The 19,410-nt window shown below is 40.0% G+C and overlaps 1 protein-coding gene and 1 pseudogene across 4 annotated transcripts in view; both read right to left on the reverse strand.

Annotated features, from left to right (window-relative positions):
• Positions 1 to 460: 460 nt before the first annotated feature.
• LOC149840007 (cytochrome P450 86A22 pseudogene) lies at positions 461 to 2,221 on the reverse strand (annotated as a pseudogene).
• Positions 2,222 to 10,074: 7,853 nt separating this feature from the next.
• Positions 10,075 to 19,410, reverse strand: part of LOC149840008 (sodium-dependent phosphate transport protein 1, chloroplastic-like) — a 56,913-nt gene continuing 47,577 nt past the window's right edge. For 2 of the 4 annotated variants that reach the window (XM_090002972.1, XM_090002969.1), the window contains 3 exons: positions 13,833 to 13,917; positions 13,578 to 13,752; positions 10,075 to 10,409 (listed from right to left, as the gene is read on the reverse strand). In XM_090002972.1, the coding sequence (XP_089859098.1) occupies positions 13,655 to 13,752; positions 13,833 to 13,917 (183 nt within the window). In that variant the 3' untranslated portion in view covers positions 10,075 to 10,409; positions 13,578 to 13,654. Of the gene's footprint in view, positions 10,505 to 10,609; positions 10,868 to 13,577; positions 13,753 to 13,832; positions 13,918 to 19,410 lie in introns of those variants that run through there. The other 2 variants (XM_090002970.1, XM_090002971.1) reach the window with 2 other exon arrangements.

The raw sequence follows: 19,410 nt of genomic DNA on the forward strand, positions 1-19,410 counted from the left end.
ATAGCAGGCTCAAGCAGGTTTTCCTGCCAGTTGCAGTTTCTTGTTATAAAAATAAATACTAATAATATGTATACATATTCTTTTCACTACCTAAAACATATAGTAAATCCTTCCAAGAATTCCATGTCAGGAAAACATAAAGACCATACACTTTTGAGTATATTTTGGTCAAAAGGGTAGTTCAACAAGCCTAGGCAACAAGGATTTGTTTTACATCTGAACAACCAAGACTAGGTCAAGCTGACCTAGCCTTACTAATTCACCCTGCTGCAAGAAGGTCAGCTTTATCAGCCTGATCCACAAGGTCTGAAACAATTACCAGATCATAAAGATAGGATGCACAAACAACAGAGTTCCTTCTTAATCAACAAACCATCATTTTCATTAGATATCATCCTGCCAAGAAATCCTAATGCATACACAATAATGAGCCCCCTCACGTACATATTGCAACATTCTAATAAATTTTCATGCATATACACATAGAGACAACAAAGTTTTTTTTAATGACAAGGAAGCCTCGCCGAAGCTAGAGAAAACCTCGGGTGAGGCCCACGACCACCCTGAAAGCTAGAAAGCAACATTTATCAGGAACACAAATCATTGCAAGAGGACCCCCCCGGAGGGTAACGGCAACAGTAAAGCAACCAACCAATCAGCATGCAAGCTTCCTAGGGCTTACGTGTACCTTCAGACCATGTTTCATGAAGAGAGTGAGTGACATCTTCTGCACCACCTGGTGGCCGGGGACCAAAGAGAGTCGGTGGCGGAGCAAGACTGCAGCAGCTATCGATTTCATCTGCAGGTAGGCGAGCTCCTTGCCGAGGCAGATCCTCGGCCCGCCATTGAACGACACGAACTTGAACGGGTCCTGCGGCGGCTCGTACTTGTCACCGTTCTTCGATAGCCACCGTTCCGGCCGGAATTCCAGGCAATCCTCCCCCCAAATCCACTCCATCCTCCCCACTGAGTATATCGAGTACGTGACAGACGATCCGGCCGGAACCATCGTTCCGTCAGGCAACACGTCGTCGTTGAGCACGTACTTGAAGTCCTGTGGCACCGATGGGTATAGCCGGAGCGTCTCCGATAATGCAGCTTTCAGGTACACCAACCGGTCGACTTCATCGAAGGTGAGCGGCTCCTTCGTCCACTCGGCCAGATCCTTCCCCCGTGTCTGAGAGAGCACACCGGAGATCTCGGCGATAATCTTGTCTTCAACCCTTGGATTCTGCATGACAAGGTAGAAGAACCAGCTGAGCGCCACCGAGGAAGTGTCCCGACCTGCAAGGACGAAATTCAGTGCTATCTGCCGGAGAGCTGCATTTGAGTAAGCCTTGCCGTAGCCGTCCTTCTTCTTCATGAACCGCGAGAGGAGATCATCGTGTGCGGCCGCCCCGGTCCCTTTCTGAGCCACAATGGATTCCTTCCTTTCTGCAATTATTTCCGAGAGATAGGTCTCCACGATCTTAACGCTCTCCTTCAACGTTACCTCAGTGCCTATTCCCAGGCTCTTCTTCACCTTCCATATGAACTCGGGGAAGAGAAAGCGTTGCAGAGCGGCTTCGGTGGCGCGGTCGAAGGCAGCGCAGAAGGGATTCTCCGGAAGTTCCAGCGATAACGTCTGCGGATCCTTGCCGAAGGCAAGACCGCATATGTTATCAAAGGTTAAACGGAGCAGAATGTCCTGGACATCAACTGCACTTTTCCTGCACTGTGCAGATTCGAGGATGCACCACAGCCGGTGCTTTATAGATCGGCTCACCCACCTAGCCATGGCCTGCCGGAGAGTCCGGGTGGTGAACTCGAGCGCGGCCGTCTTCCGCTGCACCAGCCACGTCTCGCCGTCGCTGTTGAAGATCCCCTCCCCGAGAAGATCGTGGAACGCCACCTGCCATGTCGGGCCCTTCGGGTAGTTGTCGAACCGGAGCTTGAGTATGTGCTCCAAGTTCTTGGGGTTGCAGGTGACTGTTACCAGGCCTTGCTTCCGAGCTAAGAACGGCACCGCACATATGCAGGTCTGGTAGGTAGCGAAGCTCGTCTTCTTCAGGTTATCGGCGATCCAGTCGTGCATGCGCGACGCGTTCCGGATTAGCCCCGGCAAGCTCCCGACTAGCGGCCACACCCGGGGGCCGGAAAGCATCCGGTTCAGAGAAATGAACCAGAGGAAGTAGGAAGAGATGGCTATCATGATCAAGGGGACCACTGTCAACACCTCCATCGCTGCCCAACTGTTGCCTTATACCTATCTCTCTAGTGTATCATGAAGTGTGTAAATGAACACTTGCAGGAGGAAGGAAAGAGGTAGTTTGTTTTGAGAATTTGGGTGATGGTGATGTGGGGGGTCGGGTTGGGAGGTATATAAGAGAGGTGAGAGGAGTGGGGGAGTACTGTGTGTTATCTTCCGTATGTTGGTGACGATTCTTCTGCAGGGAGATTGAGTGAAGGTTTTCAGCTTTGAGGTTTCTCCTTTTGTGAAATGTAGAGAGGGTGGTTGGGAAATTATAGATGGTTGGCCCTCACGATGGTCGTCGTTCGGTTGAACGCACAAATGTGAACCAACGATACGGGTTTCTTGACGTGAAACAAAAAAAGAAAAGAAAAGATAGTCTGATAGGTATCCTTTTCTTGAAACTTTTACTCATCTGTGAGCAAGCATTATTGTTACAAACCACCAGCTAAGCTCGAGTCGGTTTAGGGAATGAACCGAAAAGTGGTTTATAAAGGCCTACATGTCTCAGTTTCGTTCAACATGCTCTACCTCGGGTTGGTCATCAAAGATGAAACATGACCAAGTTCACGAACTCAGCCGTTTCCAACTGGCAGTAAAAGCATCGGATTGGAGTTCATGATCTCGGTCGCACTTCCACTGATGCTGCCCAAACATACTTTAGCAAAAGTCGGGTCAAAATTGCCAGTATTGATAGTTGGCCCCTTCATGAACGGCTTAGAATGGTGAGGTATCTTTTTGTCAAATTGTGACAGGAGACGGTCTCAATCAAGTATGCATTTATCTTTTGAATAACATTATCAACCAACGAAACTCATAGCTTGGACTTCCAACCAGGTGGGTCGAATCGGTTTTGGGTCCTGATCTGTCTTTTTAATATAAGGAGATCTCTGGAGAGAGAGAGAGAGATGAGGTAGGTGGTTAGAAACGGGTAATCTGCCGAATTTCTGTACGCTACTCGCCGGACACGTTTTTTTCTTTTCTAGGGGCGGGTGTCAGAGCGTCCTCTGAAAGTACTACACTTTCAGGCTATAGATACCCAAGAAACATTGATTTCTAGATAGGAAAAGAGTCGTTCTTTTATATATCTCTGTTTTTTTTTTTTTGGGTGGGGGTGGGGGGGGGGGGGTGCGTCTTGGAGCAGAACCATAAATCCATGATCATGTCGTTGTCTTGTCTCACGCAAGAATAACCAAACTACTTGTGAACTTTGGAGAGGGGCTCTTATTATTTCAGTAATGATTCTGCCACATAGCTAGCTGGAATCATGTTGTGGAGAGGCCATTGCACATTGCCATCGCTATCACGTTATTACGTGCTGGACCCACCACGATATCAACATCATCGTGTGGTAACTATATACACTGTCATCACTATATAGAATCATCATCACAGTAAACCAGGGTCCATCATCATGTGAATCATGTGACCATGTGCCAACCACAACACCACATTATTTATGTCCTGCCATCACACCCACCACATCTCCATTAATGAATGTCCATCATATGAGTCCACAACCACGAGGACCATCATCATATCACACCACCATCTGCCGCAATGACAAAGATCACGAGAAATTAACTGAAAGTTAAAACGGAATTTTTTCACTATATAGTCAAAATATCACAATTTTTTTGCAAAACACAAAGATCGCAATTTAAAGTCAATATTTACATTTTTAATGGCTATTTATCATGAAAAAAACATGTTTTTTTTTATTTTTAAACATTTTATTTATATTTTCTTATGAAAATTATTTTTACACATTTTTTATTGCCCAGATTTTGCCAAGAAAATGAGAGATTTTAAAAAAAAAACAAAATCTCATGAGTTTTTTTACTACCGAAAAAATGAGTTTTTAACTTTTGTCACTATGTCATCGGCACCATTTATCAAACTGTTCTTGCCAATATTCATTAATGTGTCATATGCTACATAAACCTCAAGGACCACCAACATCATCATAATCATAATCATCATGCATGGCCACCATGTTAACACATACAATCAACACCTTTATTAAAGTAAAACTCAACACATTCATCACTATGGAAGAGTTAATAGTCCTCTAGTATAAGTGCACTTCAAAATTAGATGGTAAAAATGTCTGAATACATCTCTTGAACAACCATCATGTTTAGTCAATGTTATATAAAGACAATATTTACTTAGTTGCTAGTAAAATTACATGAATTGACAATGTATGTAAAATTAAACAAGTTGAGGATGCATAGTTAAACATTAAGTAAGAATCTTGATGTACAATAATGAAATGATGAAAATTTTGTGGATAATGTACATCAATATCAACCACCAGTTATTGATCTCATTCCTCTAACGAACATCTCATCATTCTCAATAGTTAATGATTGTGAGGATTATTGCAAACGATATGAAACCACTTAGACAAACCAGTGTTGTTGATCTTCATCGCAGAATATTGTATGACACTCAACCTTCTAATGCAGATGACAAATCTGGGTAAAGTATGAAGCTCTTTATAATTTATGCTTGAATTGGAGGTGTTATTTTTTTTTGTTAATCTTAAGAGTTGAAAATGCAGAAATGTTGAATTTTTTAAAGCAAAGAGAGTCATAGATACAGCGTGTTTTGATTTACTATGTGCAATCGATCAATCATTTTGTACTTGCATCTATAGCGATGATTATGAATATACCATGTTCATTGAGTCAGACTCAGAAACGATAGGGATGACCAAATTAATAATGAATTAGAACAAGTATTGGTGAGTGAGAACGATACGCTAATGACATTGAGAAGCCAAACCATTGATTTTTAATGAACGAGTTCTCATTTAACGAAGAGCAATTGAAAATAATTGATGCAGAGGCTTCTCAATTGTATGATGAGTTACACAACAAAAAACTTAATGAATGAAAACATTTTCAATACCTATCAACACAGTCAAGCGATAACGAAATTGTGAAATTGCTTGCAATAAAAGGTTTACTAATCTTAAGTAGTGTAGTAAGTTTTTGAGAGATCGCGTGGTTAGGAATAACCTTAAAACAAAATTTGTGAGGAATTGTATTAACAGAATCGCACTCATATGTATGAAAAAGAACCTAAGAACTATGGTAGATTGCCCCTAGAAGATCCACTACACAAAGATGTGCGAAGCAACGTTCTTTAAAGTGAAGATATATCAAAGCAAGCATACATGTGGTGGATCAGTGAGCAACCTTATTGCAAGAAAAAAGAATTTGAAGTAGATTTCACGTGTTATTCATGGATGCTTACACGTTAACCTGAAGAAGACTTCAAGAGAAATTATGAACAACCTTAGTCGCGATGTAGGTATGGAGGTTTCTTACAAGCAAGCATGGCCTAGACGTGAATTGACTATGCTGGTGCAATATGGTTCATCCGAGGAGTCCTTCATGATGCTTCCTGCTTATTGTCATCATTTGATGATGGCTAACCCTGGATCAGTAGCGTTTATTGAGACTGATATGGACAATAGATTTATATACATGTTTCTATACTTCTGACCATGCATCGAGGGGTTTGTCAAAGGATGCCCTTCACTTCTTATGGTAGACGGCATCTTCCTAAAAGAAAAATGCATGGGTATTTTGTTGTCTATCAACACTATCGATGCTTATTGTAATATATTTCTTTTAGCATTTGAAGTAGTAAATAAGGAGTTGAAAAAGTCATAAAATGTTTTTTTAAGGTATTTGAAGAACTAAATAAATATCTATGATGATAATAAGCTTAAAATTAAATAATAGTTGACAATTATCTTAGATAGGTAAAAAGGACTTTCGTATATTGTTTCTCGCACATGGTGTAACTATCATTATAGATATTGCATAAAGCACTTGACTGAGAACTTTTTGAAAAAATTTGGTGCACTACTTAGTGCATATTGATGGTGCACCGCCAAAACACCCATGAGACGATAGTATCATTTTTATATTTCAAAGATCTGTGAGCAAAGTGAAGAAACATTCAAATATGTTGCTGATAAGATAAAATAGATACATTAGGCTAACATATATTTTTTCGCTAGAAGGTATGGGTGTTTAACCTCTAATGTAGCAGAGTACTTTAATTTGTGCATTCTCTCTATACGTGATAACACTACAAGAAAAATGTTAATTAGCGACGGAAATTTGTGACGGATTTTTTTCGTCGCAAATTTACGACAAATTAGCTAGAAAAAACTTTCATCCTGAATCCGTCGCTAAGTAGCGACGGATTAGCGATGCAAAAATGTTATCGCTAATCCGTCACTACTTAGAGACGGAATAGCGACTCCAATTTTTCATCGCTACTTGTCAATAGAAGAAAAACAAATTAGCGACGAATTCCCTCGCTAAATCCGTCGCTAATTTTTTATTTAAACCGCCCATCAAGAGCGTGAAATTTGCCCTCTCTCCCCGTTCGATATTTAAACCGACCGAGTGATTTAAACCGACTTCCGAACGAATGATATTGAAGTACGGCGACGAGGCAGAGCAGACGGTTGCTGGAGAATGGCAATGCCGGAGAGTGTGCTGGTTCACGGAGGATGACGACGAGGCAGAGGGGCCGGTTGCTGGAGGATGACAACGTCGAAGAGCGCATCGGTTCACAGAGGACGGTGACGAGGCAGACTGTTCGGTTGCTAGAGGACGACGACGACGGAGAGTGTGCCGGTTCACAGAGGACGGCGACGAGGCAGAGTGTTCGGTTGCTAGAGAACAACGACACCGGAGAGTGTGCCGGTTCACAGATGATGACGATGAGGCAGAGCGTCCAATTGTTGGAGGACGGCGACGCCGAAGAGCGCGCCGATTCACAGAGGATAGTGATGCCGAAGAGCGCACCGATTCACGAAGGACGGCATTGCAGATATCGAAGGACGGGCAGTCCCTTTGTAATGCCTGTCGGGTGCGATACAAGTCTGGCTTATTGCTACCGAAATACCGCCCGACAGGGAGCACTTTTTTTTATTTTTTTTTAAAATTTGGCGACGGATACTGTCTGTCACTAATCTATCGCAAATTAACGACGGAAGTAATGACAGATAATTTTGGCGCTAATTAGCGAGCAAAAATTTGCGATGAACGATATCTATCGTTAATCCGTCACCAATCCATCGCTAAACAGTTTAGCGACGGATTAGCGATGGATATCGTCCATCGCTAATCCACGACTTTCTTGTAGTGTAAGCCCTTAATCTCACTTATTGAGAAGTTGCATCTAATGTTGTTAAAACTTTACGAGAAAAAGACTAATCGAGAGAAAATGACTGACATTGTAGTGCCTAAGGTAATTATAAAGATTAAAGAGCGTCAAATAAAAGCATAAAAGCTACGCATGGTAGTAGTGCATTGCCTCCACCATCGTTACGAAGCCCATGAGTGAAAGCACGACTACTATATTGATCTTGAGAGTATGTAATGCTCTCGTAAAGAATGGTAGGTTAGCAAGATTCCTCGTGAGCATGCCATTGCATGCATTTTGTACGAGGGAAATCTTCTAAATAATTACTACGACAAATTCTATACAATTGAATCAAATCGAGTTGCATATGGTACTTATCAATTTTATCTGATAGCTGATAATGTCCCACACATCACTCCTCCAACCCTTATTTTGTCTTACCACCAATGTCAATTAAGAAAGCAGAGCTACCAAAAGTGAAGAGATGGAGAGCGGAACACAAGGAGTGGTGTCATACATGTGCATTGTATGTTACGAGCTTGGCCATATCAAGCGAAAACATGATTAAAAATTAATATATGAGTATTTAATGCACTTACTTAATAGTATATGACATGTTTTTTTGTAGTTTACATAATATTTTTTCAATATTATGCTTCTTTTATTCAATTACTTATTTAGTTTAATGTTGTATTACAAGTTAGTTTGTGGCAACGAAGAGTCTAAGCCGAAGGATGCACATGCGATTGTGGATAAAAGTCGATGAAGGCGACCATTGCGCTTGCGGCAAAGAAAATTAAAGTTTGCTTTTTGTTTTTTGAGGAGAATGAATTGTGTATATGTAATAAAGAATAAAGTTGTTTGATTCTTGCTTTTTTAGTAGGATAAATTATTTATATAAAAGAAGAATAAATTATGTATATAACAGAGAATAAAGTTTTTTTATCATGTTTTTTGTTTGATATGTATTTTTATGTAACAAGTGATTGATTTGTTTATTAGAATCAATTGTATATAATATGTATATAATATGGAATGAACATGTTATGTAAGTGATGATTTTCGTATCAAGAAGGAATTTCATAAGGTATATGCAAATTTCAGTTTACTTTTTTAAAATTAGAAAAAAAAATTGCTTCGATATTGTGAAATTTCTTAATCACATCATGTTGGTATTGCAAAAATCTTTTTTTTTTACGAAATCTCAAAATTCTTTTTACAGAAGATTCACTAAAAAAAATGTTGAAGTGGGCCAAAATTCAGGGTTTGCGAAAACAAGGCATCAGGATGCAAAAAAAGGGTTGAGAAATGAAGCATGCACTTTAAAAAATGAAGTCGCTCATACATTGCATTCATTTCATTTTTCACAAAATAAAGTCGCTTATATATTGCATTGATCTCATTCTTTCACAAAATGAAGTTATTCATATATTGTATTTATTTCATTCTTTTACAAAATGAAGTTGTTCATACATCGCATTCATTTCAATCTTTCACAAAATGAAGTCGCTTATACATTGCATTCATTTCATTCTTTCACAAGAATGTTGGTTCTCACTGCATCTTTGATTAGAAGAAAACAAAGTATTCCACCCATACCACATGATCAAACATTGACTGTGTGATACATCAACTTTGTGTTGATAGGGAGAAAACATATCTATTTAACTATCATAGTTTATTAGAACGGATAGCCTCAAGAATGTTGGATATCTCACCCATACTACGTGATCAAACACTGACTGTGGATTTGATTTTCTATCTCACCCATACCATAAGATACCCTTATCGAAAAAACTCGACATCAATGATTTTTTGCTGATAAAATGTCGCCAATGCTTGGCCATGAAAAAATGACCACAAATTGTTACTGATTGAGGACCACATAAAACCTAGTTTTTGTAAAACCCTAGCTTTGCTTTTATACTATGCGTAGAGAATTTCACAACAAAAAGGAATTTCACAATACCAGTGTGATAATTGTTCTAAATTTCATAAGATACGAACTTTCACAACACTAGAAAGGATTTTTGAAACATGCATTGTGAAACTCGTGACAAGTTTCGCAAATTGTTTGAAATTTCACAGTCTTTTTTAAATTTTGCAACCTCAAATATGATTTTTTGAGGAGTTTCGTGGGTGTATTATTTGAGTGTCAGGATGTGTTAAAATCAGAAATTTGCACCTACGAGGAGTAAAAGCGATAAAAAAAAATAAGAACCTGCAATATTGTCTATTCGACGGATTTGGTAAATTGTGGAGCATTTTCATAAACATGTTATTTTTGTCGTACAGTGCAGTCATTTTCCATTGGGACAATTCAAAAGAGCAAAACTGAAATCCTAAATGAATTGCGGTCAACCTGCATTTTAAGAACTTCTAGAACATCCATGTACCACGCCACTCATGATCAATTTGAAAATAAAAAGGGATATAATCTGGTTTAGAAAATGAACAGATAATCATCAGGGAAAGAAAGCAAGTGATGGCATGAAGCCACAATCATTGTCTTTAATATAATACATGCACTCTTATAGAAAGCTTCCATTGACTCGAAAAGAACTTGCCACTAGCATATTCAGGCCCAACCCACTTGCTTAAGGATTAAACTTAATAACAACAGGCTAGCAGAAAAAGCAATAACCAACCAGAGCTCTTTGATGTGGTATGAGAATAATAAAATTGATATACAATAATACACAAAAATAGCAAAAATAAATTAATACAATATTACATGAGCACCAACAGCAGAAGGGCCTGATTCTAAAATCCCAGAATTATGTTCTTTTACGTAGAATCAGTTGAAAATTTTGCGAAAAGAACGCAGCTTGTACTTGTGATATATGGGGCAAACAGCTAAATATATACCTTGTAACATTCACAAGATCTTACAGTGGATGACTTTACCCTGCTGATTGACCTCACCCTCAAGCACCCCAGATGATAAAAAATTCCAGGTCTTGAGGCCTATCTGTCTGCTGGTTGTGCCACAGAGCAATGACTGCAAGAGCCCATTTCATATTTAGTAGGCCAAGAAAAACCATATTCACATTCTGAGTTAACACCACAAACATCTTTTTGATCTTTAACATGCAACTGCCATAAACAAAATCCAAAAACCTCACCATCAGCATCAAGTGCTATCCCAACTACATGGGGTCTGGTAAACAAAATGCAAAATCTACCGAAGGAAATATTCACAGAGTTTAAATTGAAAGCATTAGATATGGCATGATCCAGATTATGTTCTTTCAAGAATACAGTAGATGTACCCAGATGCTCACACAGACAGATCACAACTCAAAATTCAAAGAGGTGTCCTGATCATAATTAATCTGTACGACAATGGAATCATTTTCTCTTAATGTCCACAAACATTAGTACAAGAACTAATCCAGTTTCTTCATTATTACATTTCAACTAGTACTTCATCATTGGATCCTCAAATGTGGTGCTATACTGCATTGCCAACAACACAGAGATTACTTTTCCATTTATATTTACACATTGAACCCAAGTAAAACTATATCAGATTCCCATTGTCGATTAAAGTGTTTCAGTTTGGAGCACTAATCATGGTTTTACTGTATCATCAATGAACCCAACCTTTTATGACCACCCCAACCATAAGGGCATTAATTATCAAATTGCCTAGAAAACTCTTCCAAAGCCAACCAGTCAATCTTAAGCATGCTTTCATCAATAGAAAATAGTGATGTGCATAGAATGCCATGAATCTATACAAGCTGCAAGCTTCACATGTTTAGAAAATTAAGCATAAAAATTTGTCCATCACCAATAAAAAGTACAACAGTAGCAACTTGTTGGTTGTAGCGTATTGATGGTGAAGTCATAAAATTTTCACTTAAGTGATGATGTTTTAACACTTTGAATTACATAGTGACATTTTTGTTTCTCTTCAACATTATCCATGTCAGTATTTTATTTGTGAAAATCTTGGATAGATAAAGGATTCATCTTTCAGTATTTATGGGACAGCCTATAAGGGTGAATACAAAAGGAAGTTATATTACTTTTCAGTTCTCGTGTTATTTAGTTTGGAATCGTCTCCTTTGTGAAATAAAAAGCCTCAGCTTGCCTATCAAAAAAAAAAAAAAAGAAAGAAAAAACCTAGCCTTTCTTGCATCTTGATGTCTGTTCAGCTTGAAGAATGGAAGTGAGCTTCATTTTGGTTTATCCATGTTTTCTTATAGCAGCATCTGCAGTTAACCTGCCCCCATCCATGAACCATAACCACCAAGACCACATCTCCACAATCACACTGGTTTCCCCAGAAAACTTCATGGACCAACACAGTTTCATGGACCCCAGAAAACCTCAAGAACCAAATGCAGAGGAAATGGTGCAATGGCTGACAGTTATGCGATCAATGGCTGATAAGGTCATTGTTGGACAAATTGAATACTCAAAATCCTATTAAACTCAAAAAATCTGTCCCATACAGACGTGGGTACAGGACATGATACAAATATGGTTTGTACGACACGAGTTTTGTGAAGCTAGGATGCAGGGGACACAACCATACCATATATATATATATATATATATATATATATATATATATATATATATATATATATATATATATTAGGGGTGTCAACGGGTCTGGTTTACCCCGACCCGACCCGAACGAAACCCTATAGGGTCTGGGTATGGTGATAAATAAGAAGACCCGATTAAGACCCAGGCCCGGACCCGAAGGTCCGATTAATACATGGACCAGGGTATAGTTTGTGAAATTTTATACCAGACCGGACCCGACCCGAGTTCTGATTAAGACCCACAATATAGTTTTACCAGGTATGGTCCGGGTTTGTTCATGTAGTTCTTATCGGGTCTGGGTATGGTTTTTCTTATAGTGGACCCGATTAGACCTGGGTCTGGACCTGATACCATACCCAAAAATCTGGTCCACTTGGGTCCAAACCAAACCCGACCCAATGACACCCCTAATATATATATATATATATATATATATAGGGAGAGAGAGAGAAGGTGGTAGCTGCTAAACCACTTTTCTAGCTAACCGGGCTTTTGAAGGGTTTTTCTCATTTTTTTCCTAAATCTGACCGTACACGTGCTCTACATGCTTGATTTTATAGGAATTGGCTCTTGGATCATCTGATTCCGATACACAGGTAGGTTTTTATAAGGTTCAAAGATCAATGGTCTAAGATTTTTATACATATTCACGGCTTACAAAATCATGTTTTTTATCTAAAAAACATGATCCAAATGTCATTTCCTAGTAAACTGACCATGTCAAAAACATCTGTACTGTCAAGTTTGAGGAAAACATGGAAAAAACCCAGTTAGCTAGAGAAGTGGTTAGCACTACCACCGTGTGTGTGTGTGTGTGTGTGTGTGTGTATATATATATATATATATATAATTTATTTAATGTGTATAATTATGTAATTCAAAATCCTTAATCTAAAGTGATAAAACACGAATATCATCTTAAGTGCAAATTCTTGAATACAATTCTGAATCAATAATGATTAAAAATATTAAATGATAAATCCAAACTGAAATTGAAGTAAACTGTAATCAGCAAATTTGTAAAGAAAAGAAGCACACAAGTAAATATAAAATAAACAAAAAATATCATAAAAAGGCATAGATAAAGTTAAGGTAATGACATTGACCTTGTCACCATTAAGTGTTCAGGTCTATGGTATCATGTCCGGTGCTATGATATGCCGACATGGGATATGCATGCCAAATGAAGTGTTTGTGGAACATAGCAAAAACAAATATTAAGAATCCAAATTTGCTTCCTTAACAAGTTGATCAGTTCAAACTGAAAATTTTATTATTCTTAAGGTGACACCAGGACACATCCTTAGTTTCTTTTTGGAGTACAACACCACAGAATTTGTTTCTTAATGTAGGCAGTATTCTAAAGAAGTTGATTTAGTTGGAGCAGTATGCAACAATCAATTTGCATGTCCTTACACAAATGTCCATGAGAACAAGTTGGTTAGTCCAGAAAAAAAGCTACCATCTTTCTGCCATGTATCAATCACCATCTTACTTACATGTCAGAAGCCAACCATGCATAATATCAAGATCATCATCTTTGTGACTTTGGAATAAATCTTGACAAGAACTTCAAGGCAATAGAATGGGCTGTTGGATAACTTACATTTTCCATTCCTTCTCTTCTATATAATTTTCTTCGTTCTGATGTTAGGTACATAAAGTGATCCTATGATGTCTGTATCAATCAAGGATCTTTTCCCCAGTAGAGAAGAGATTCCAGACAACTGTGCCAACAAGATACAGACATACTGATATGTTGAACACATCATCCCATGATCCTGAAAAAACTGATCTGTTAAAAAGAAAAAGCTAATAGTAACTAGCTTTCAATTCCATTTATCACTAAGATGAATCTAACCATTTTGAAGAATGTAGCCTGTTGCTGCTGTCCCAAAGACACCGGCTAGCACACCAGCAGTGTTCGATAAACCTAAAAGTACACCCTGTTCAAAAATATAAACATCTAGAATTAGATAGGACATTTGCAAAAAAAAAAATTAACTGGCATGTTCAAAGACACTCCCATGGCATATAAAAAAGGACATGCACACACATACACATGACAGAGAGAGTTAACTCAGTCCTTTGCATTCATATAATGTTTTTTGTACTATAAGTATGAAGTCTTATACATGAGTAAACTGAAGGAGAAAAGAGGAAGCCGAAAGAAAAGGATGATAAGATAGGTGCCATGATGCATTTCTGTCAGAAAGATCTTGCTGGAAACCATGCATGTTGAGCATCTGTTCTGAACAGAATTTACTGTATGCGTAGGCTTCAACAATTTTCCTTTTTTCTTTCTGTTTTTTTAACCATTATGTATCTAGCTCAGTACGTTAAAAGATGGATACAGGTCTACAAAGTTTCCTTTTTGTTTTTGAAGGAAAGGTCCACAGAGTTTTATAAATACATCACATATATGTATATACTATATAATTATGTGCATGTGTGTAATATGTATATGCAACTAGTAAAAAATTGTTAGAGGACAAACCTTTAGACTTTATACAATTATACTGTGATTACCTGATGCTTCACCAAGAACTTGCTCCCCACATCGAAACTTGATTCCGTGCAAGTTATTGCAGTACCTAGTTTTTCAAATATGCTTCTCATTGTTGGCTATTTCTTCCCTGATGTGACACTTTGATATGCTTCTAATTCCTTCATAAGCTTCCAAAATTTTATGTTTCAACACATCTAACTTCCCATATTCATTTCCCAATATCTAAACAATGCTTCAAGTTCAAAGTGCAAATAAACACCTTCAAATGCAGTTGAACATGTTCTATTTTGCAGGCTAGTTGGACTCTTAATCAGCATGCAAAAGACCATATCATGAATCATGAATTATGAACCATGAACCACGAGTGATGAAAATTTTTCCAGCCAAACCCATGAGATATTATATCTTGCAAATTTTGCTTTCGAGCCTGGCAGATAGGCATTTGCACGAATTACCTATCATGATTCATGTTTAAATATTGTTACATGCAAAGACATTATACAAAATCATCTTCTGATTTCTGACTGACCGTATACAACCTACAAAGTATTCCTGCTATTATCAACTCTTATGGTGTTCAGCCCAAGGTTTGGACTTTTGAGTTTGAGACTTGATTGTCCAATTGTATTTGAAATATGGAACTATGATTTTTGAACTAAACCAATCCCAAAAGCTCTGCAATTATATGAACTAAACAGATTCCAAAATCTCCACATACATGTTTTAGCTTTGAAAAGCTGAAAAAGAAGGTCAGCAGTTCACCTCAATGTGATATGAGATGTGTGCTGGACATTGTGAGCTACATCTTTTGTCACATTTCCTCCATTTGGCTTTGCCTCCAAGGGGGCATTTGATTGCAAAGATTTTCTGTGTTGTGGGATTTTCCTCCAATTTCTGAGTGGGTCCCACGTGTGCATCAAACACACACAATTTATTATCCCTGGTTTTCAAGGGACTTTAACTCAAAAATTGGGGTGTGGGTGGGGGGGGGGGGGTAGAGAGAGAGAGAGAGTCATGGATCCCATCCCGTGGCTATTTCTCAGGGTGAAACTTTCACCCATTTCTCCCTTAAAAAAAACAACAGCCTGGGGAATTTGAGCAGTCAAACACCAAGCACCCCCATCTCCATCATTGACCTGGCAGTAGAGTTCAAGAAAGGAGGAGGTGAGGAAGAGGAGGCCATCACCGGATGATGACAAGAATGCCCCTATGTTACGGACCCACCTGAGCACCGGGTCCGTCCAGCTGGATCCATCCCATCCAAACCTGCCCAGCCGCGGACTCCAGCTAGGGATTGAGCAGAAGAGAGAAAGAGAGCTTCCCAGGACTCTCTCAGAGTGGGACACCCCCTGGAGAATCCCACTTCCTCCAGGACTCCCACTTACCCCAGGACTCTCTAAGAGAGTGGGACGCCCCCTTGGAATCCCATCCAGGGAGGGACTGTGGATGTACAGTTTACCCTAATCTTCCTTTTTGTTCTATAAATAGGCATGTATAATTCATTTTTTCTTTAATGAGATTTATTGAATTCAACTTCTAAGTTTTATTCTGATAATCATATATGAGTTCTCCTTGAGGGAAAGACTCTGCTCCGTCACCTCTAAGTTTCATTCTCCCCTTCCAACCGTGCCCTCGCTTCTACCTCGATTTTCGTTCCCACCAGGTGTAGGTCCTTTTCAGGTTCTGAATCATGCTTTGCAAGGTTGAAACCGATAGAGTCGATCATCTGGGAATCGGGTTCTATCAATTGGTATCAGAGTTGTTCGTCCTACGAACCACACCAACCAAAAGATTGCCTCGATTGATGCAACAAGGACCCATGTCCTTCCTGTTTTCGTTCAGGTACGATTCGACGTGCATATTAAATTCTAAGTTAAAATTTTCAAATCCGTTGTGTCGGATTTTTATCGTGTGGAGTGTTAGGTCAGCTCTACGCTAATGTAGCCCGGATCCGAAGGATTCAGTCACATTCCCCATACCCCGACATGTCTTTGGGTTTTCGTATAGCCGAACGACATTTTTGGCAGCTTCGTAGTCGTGTGAATGATTTTTTCTAGTCTGTACCAAGCCAGATACGTATTTTGGTTCAACGTAGACACTTTTGGGGGTGTCTGATCAACCGTTATGCCGGAGACGTCTGTCTTGTGTGTGGGAGCCCCACGTCTACTCGACCGTGTGCACACTCAGTGCAACCGATACCATTCTGTGACTCTATTTTGTATCCATATCCTACGCAGTAAGGGCTCATACCCTTCTTGATTCCACAATCTGGAAATCCGCGACATGACGAGGTCCCAAGAGTTAGTAGGGGAACTACGTACCGTATTTGATGCTCGGACCGTCAAAGTGGATGGTCAAATTGCCGATGAGTCAGAACGTGAGTGCTCTTAGAGAGACTATGGTAGTGCTCAACGGGAAAGTGGATGAGCGATACCAACAGTAACTCATTATCGTAGAGGATATCCGAAACCAGTTGAATGGACAACACGATCGTCACGGGGAATCCAACTCGAGCGGTCAGTCCTCGGGTTCCTCAAATGGACCCTACTAGGCTCGACAACCAAAGCTAGAGTTCCCTAAGTTTGCCGGAGATGACCCTATGAGTTAGCTATTTCGGGTTGAGCGATATTTTCATATTGTTAGGACGCTCGATGAGGATCGGGTAGCCTTCGTCTCGATTTGCCTCGAGGAAGATGCCATATGCTGGTATCATTGGTTGGTGTCCTAGTTGGAGACACCTACTTGGGAGGGCTTTTCCAAAGCCCTAGTGATATGATTTGGCCCCTCTGCCTACATCAATCACCATGTCTCATTGTCCAAGATACGCCAACAAGGCAACATTATCGACCACCAGGCAGAGTTCGAGAGGTTGAGTAATCTCGTCACCGGGTGGTCTCAAGAGTCGATGATTGTGACCTTTATTGTGGGCCTTAAATCGAACCTACAAATTGATGTTTAGGTTGTGATACCTATATCTTTTATACAGGCTTTCGAATTAGCACGAGTGGCTGAGGAGAAACTGTCACGGATAAACTTGTGTTAGACGGCCAGGTGGATCGCTCTCAACCACCTAGTCAAGCGTCCAAATCAAGACCCAAGATACAAGTGAAACGACTCTCTAGTGAATACATGGCAGAGCACCACAAGAAGGGCCTCTGTTATCACCGCGATGAGATATGGGCCCTAGGCCACAAGTGTAGGCTCTTGCACATGTACATTGTCGATAGTGAGGTCGAGGATGATGATCTCAGTGATCCCGAGTTGGCCGATGCAAGTGATGACGCACTGGAAGAGGTTTCAGAGATATCGTAGCACGCACTAGCCGGCGTGGAGGTGCCCCAAATGATGAGGGTACCTGGTAGAATCGGTCAGTTGGTGATTTCTATGTTAATAGATACCGGTTTGATGAACAACTTTGTGTGTGCTTAGACAGCTAAGAGAGTCAGGCGTGCGACTTCCCCTCAGCAGCCTTTTGAGGTAGTAGTCAGGAACGGTAGCAAACTCAGATGCACCACTCTATGTTCGGGAATTCGTTTGGAGATCCAGAGAACCATCCTGACCATGGATATGTATGTACTTTCGATTAAGGGTGCGAACATTGTTTTAGGAATGAAGTGGCTCAAATCCTTGGGTTTTGTTCAGTGGAACTTCAAGGACAAGATTATGGAGTCCGACTACGAAGTTCATCAGGAGTCGATTTGAGCCCCTTCACGAACACCTGCTTCTTTGACTGAGTCGAAACATCTCACTAAGGTGGTTCGGGAGGGTGTGTCACAAATATTTGTGATAATGGCAAAGTGTGGGGTGCCCATAATCCTAGTAGAGACACAAAACGATTTGGAGGCCATGCTCTAGAAGTTTGGCATGTTGTTCGACGAGCCAAGGGCCAAGTCGGCTAATGTTCGACCCTACAAATATGCACACACACATAGAAGTTGGAGATTGAGTCAGCACATAAGAGAAATCATGCGCCTAGTGTTTGACCCCAAAGGTGACAAGGAGGTCACCTTGGAGCTCTTACCTTGAGGATAAGGTGTGTTTGAGAGGGGTGAATTGTTATGGACCCACCCGAGCAACGGGTCTGCCCAGCTGGATCTGCCTCATCCAACCTCACCCAGCTGAGGATTGTGCAGAAGAGAGAAAGAGAACTTCCCAGGACTCTTCCGATTGCGCAAAAGAGAGAAAGAGAACTTCCTGGGACTCTTTCAAAGTGGGACTCCCCCTGGAGAAACCCACTTCCTCCAGAACTCCCACTTACCCCAGGACTCTCTAAGAGAGTGTGAAGCCCCCTCGGTATCTCATCCAAGGAGGGACTGTAGATGTACAGTTTATCCTAATCTTCCTTTTGTTGCATCTTCTTCTTCTCAGATATCGCAGTCGAGCCCCTGGTTCCTTGATTCTGGTGCTGCCCACCATGCTATAGGTGATACAGGTAAGCTCGTTAATCTTGTCTTGTATTGTGATAAAGGGAAAATTGTCACAGGTAATGGAAAGTCACACTCCATCACTCACATTGGAACTGCCACCGTTCACCGTCCTTCTGGTCCCTTATGTCTTCCCAATACTTTCCTTGTTCCTAATATTACTCGTAAAGTCGTAATTTAGTTTTCATATCTCAGCTAATCGACCAATTTAATTCATGTGTTTCTTTTTCCTCTTCATATGTCTCGGTGAAGGATATTCACACGAATCAAAACCTCATTGAAAGAAAAAGATGAGAAGGTCAAAATGTCATCAATGAAGCTCCTGTCGGTTGTTTTCAAATTCTGGTGTCTAATGTGATTTCCTTCATTGATGATGTCATGTTGTGACACGAACGATTGGGTCACTGCAATTCTGGCTTTCTTGAGATTCTATGTAATAAGGGACTTATTCTTTTGAAAAATAAGTCGTTTAAAGGTTCAGTGTCAAGTTTGTAAGAGTCATGAGC

The sequence above is a fragment of the Nuphar pumila genome, chromosome 4 (assembly GCF_984573655.1).
Source record: "Nuphar pumila chromosome 4, dmNupPumi1.hap1.1, whole genome shotgun sequence".
NCBI lineage: Eukaryota > Viridiplantae > Streptophyta > Magnoliopsida > Nymphaeales > Nymphaeaceae > Nuphar > Nuphar pumila.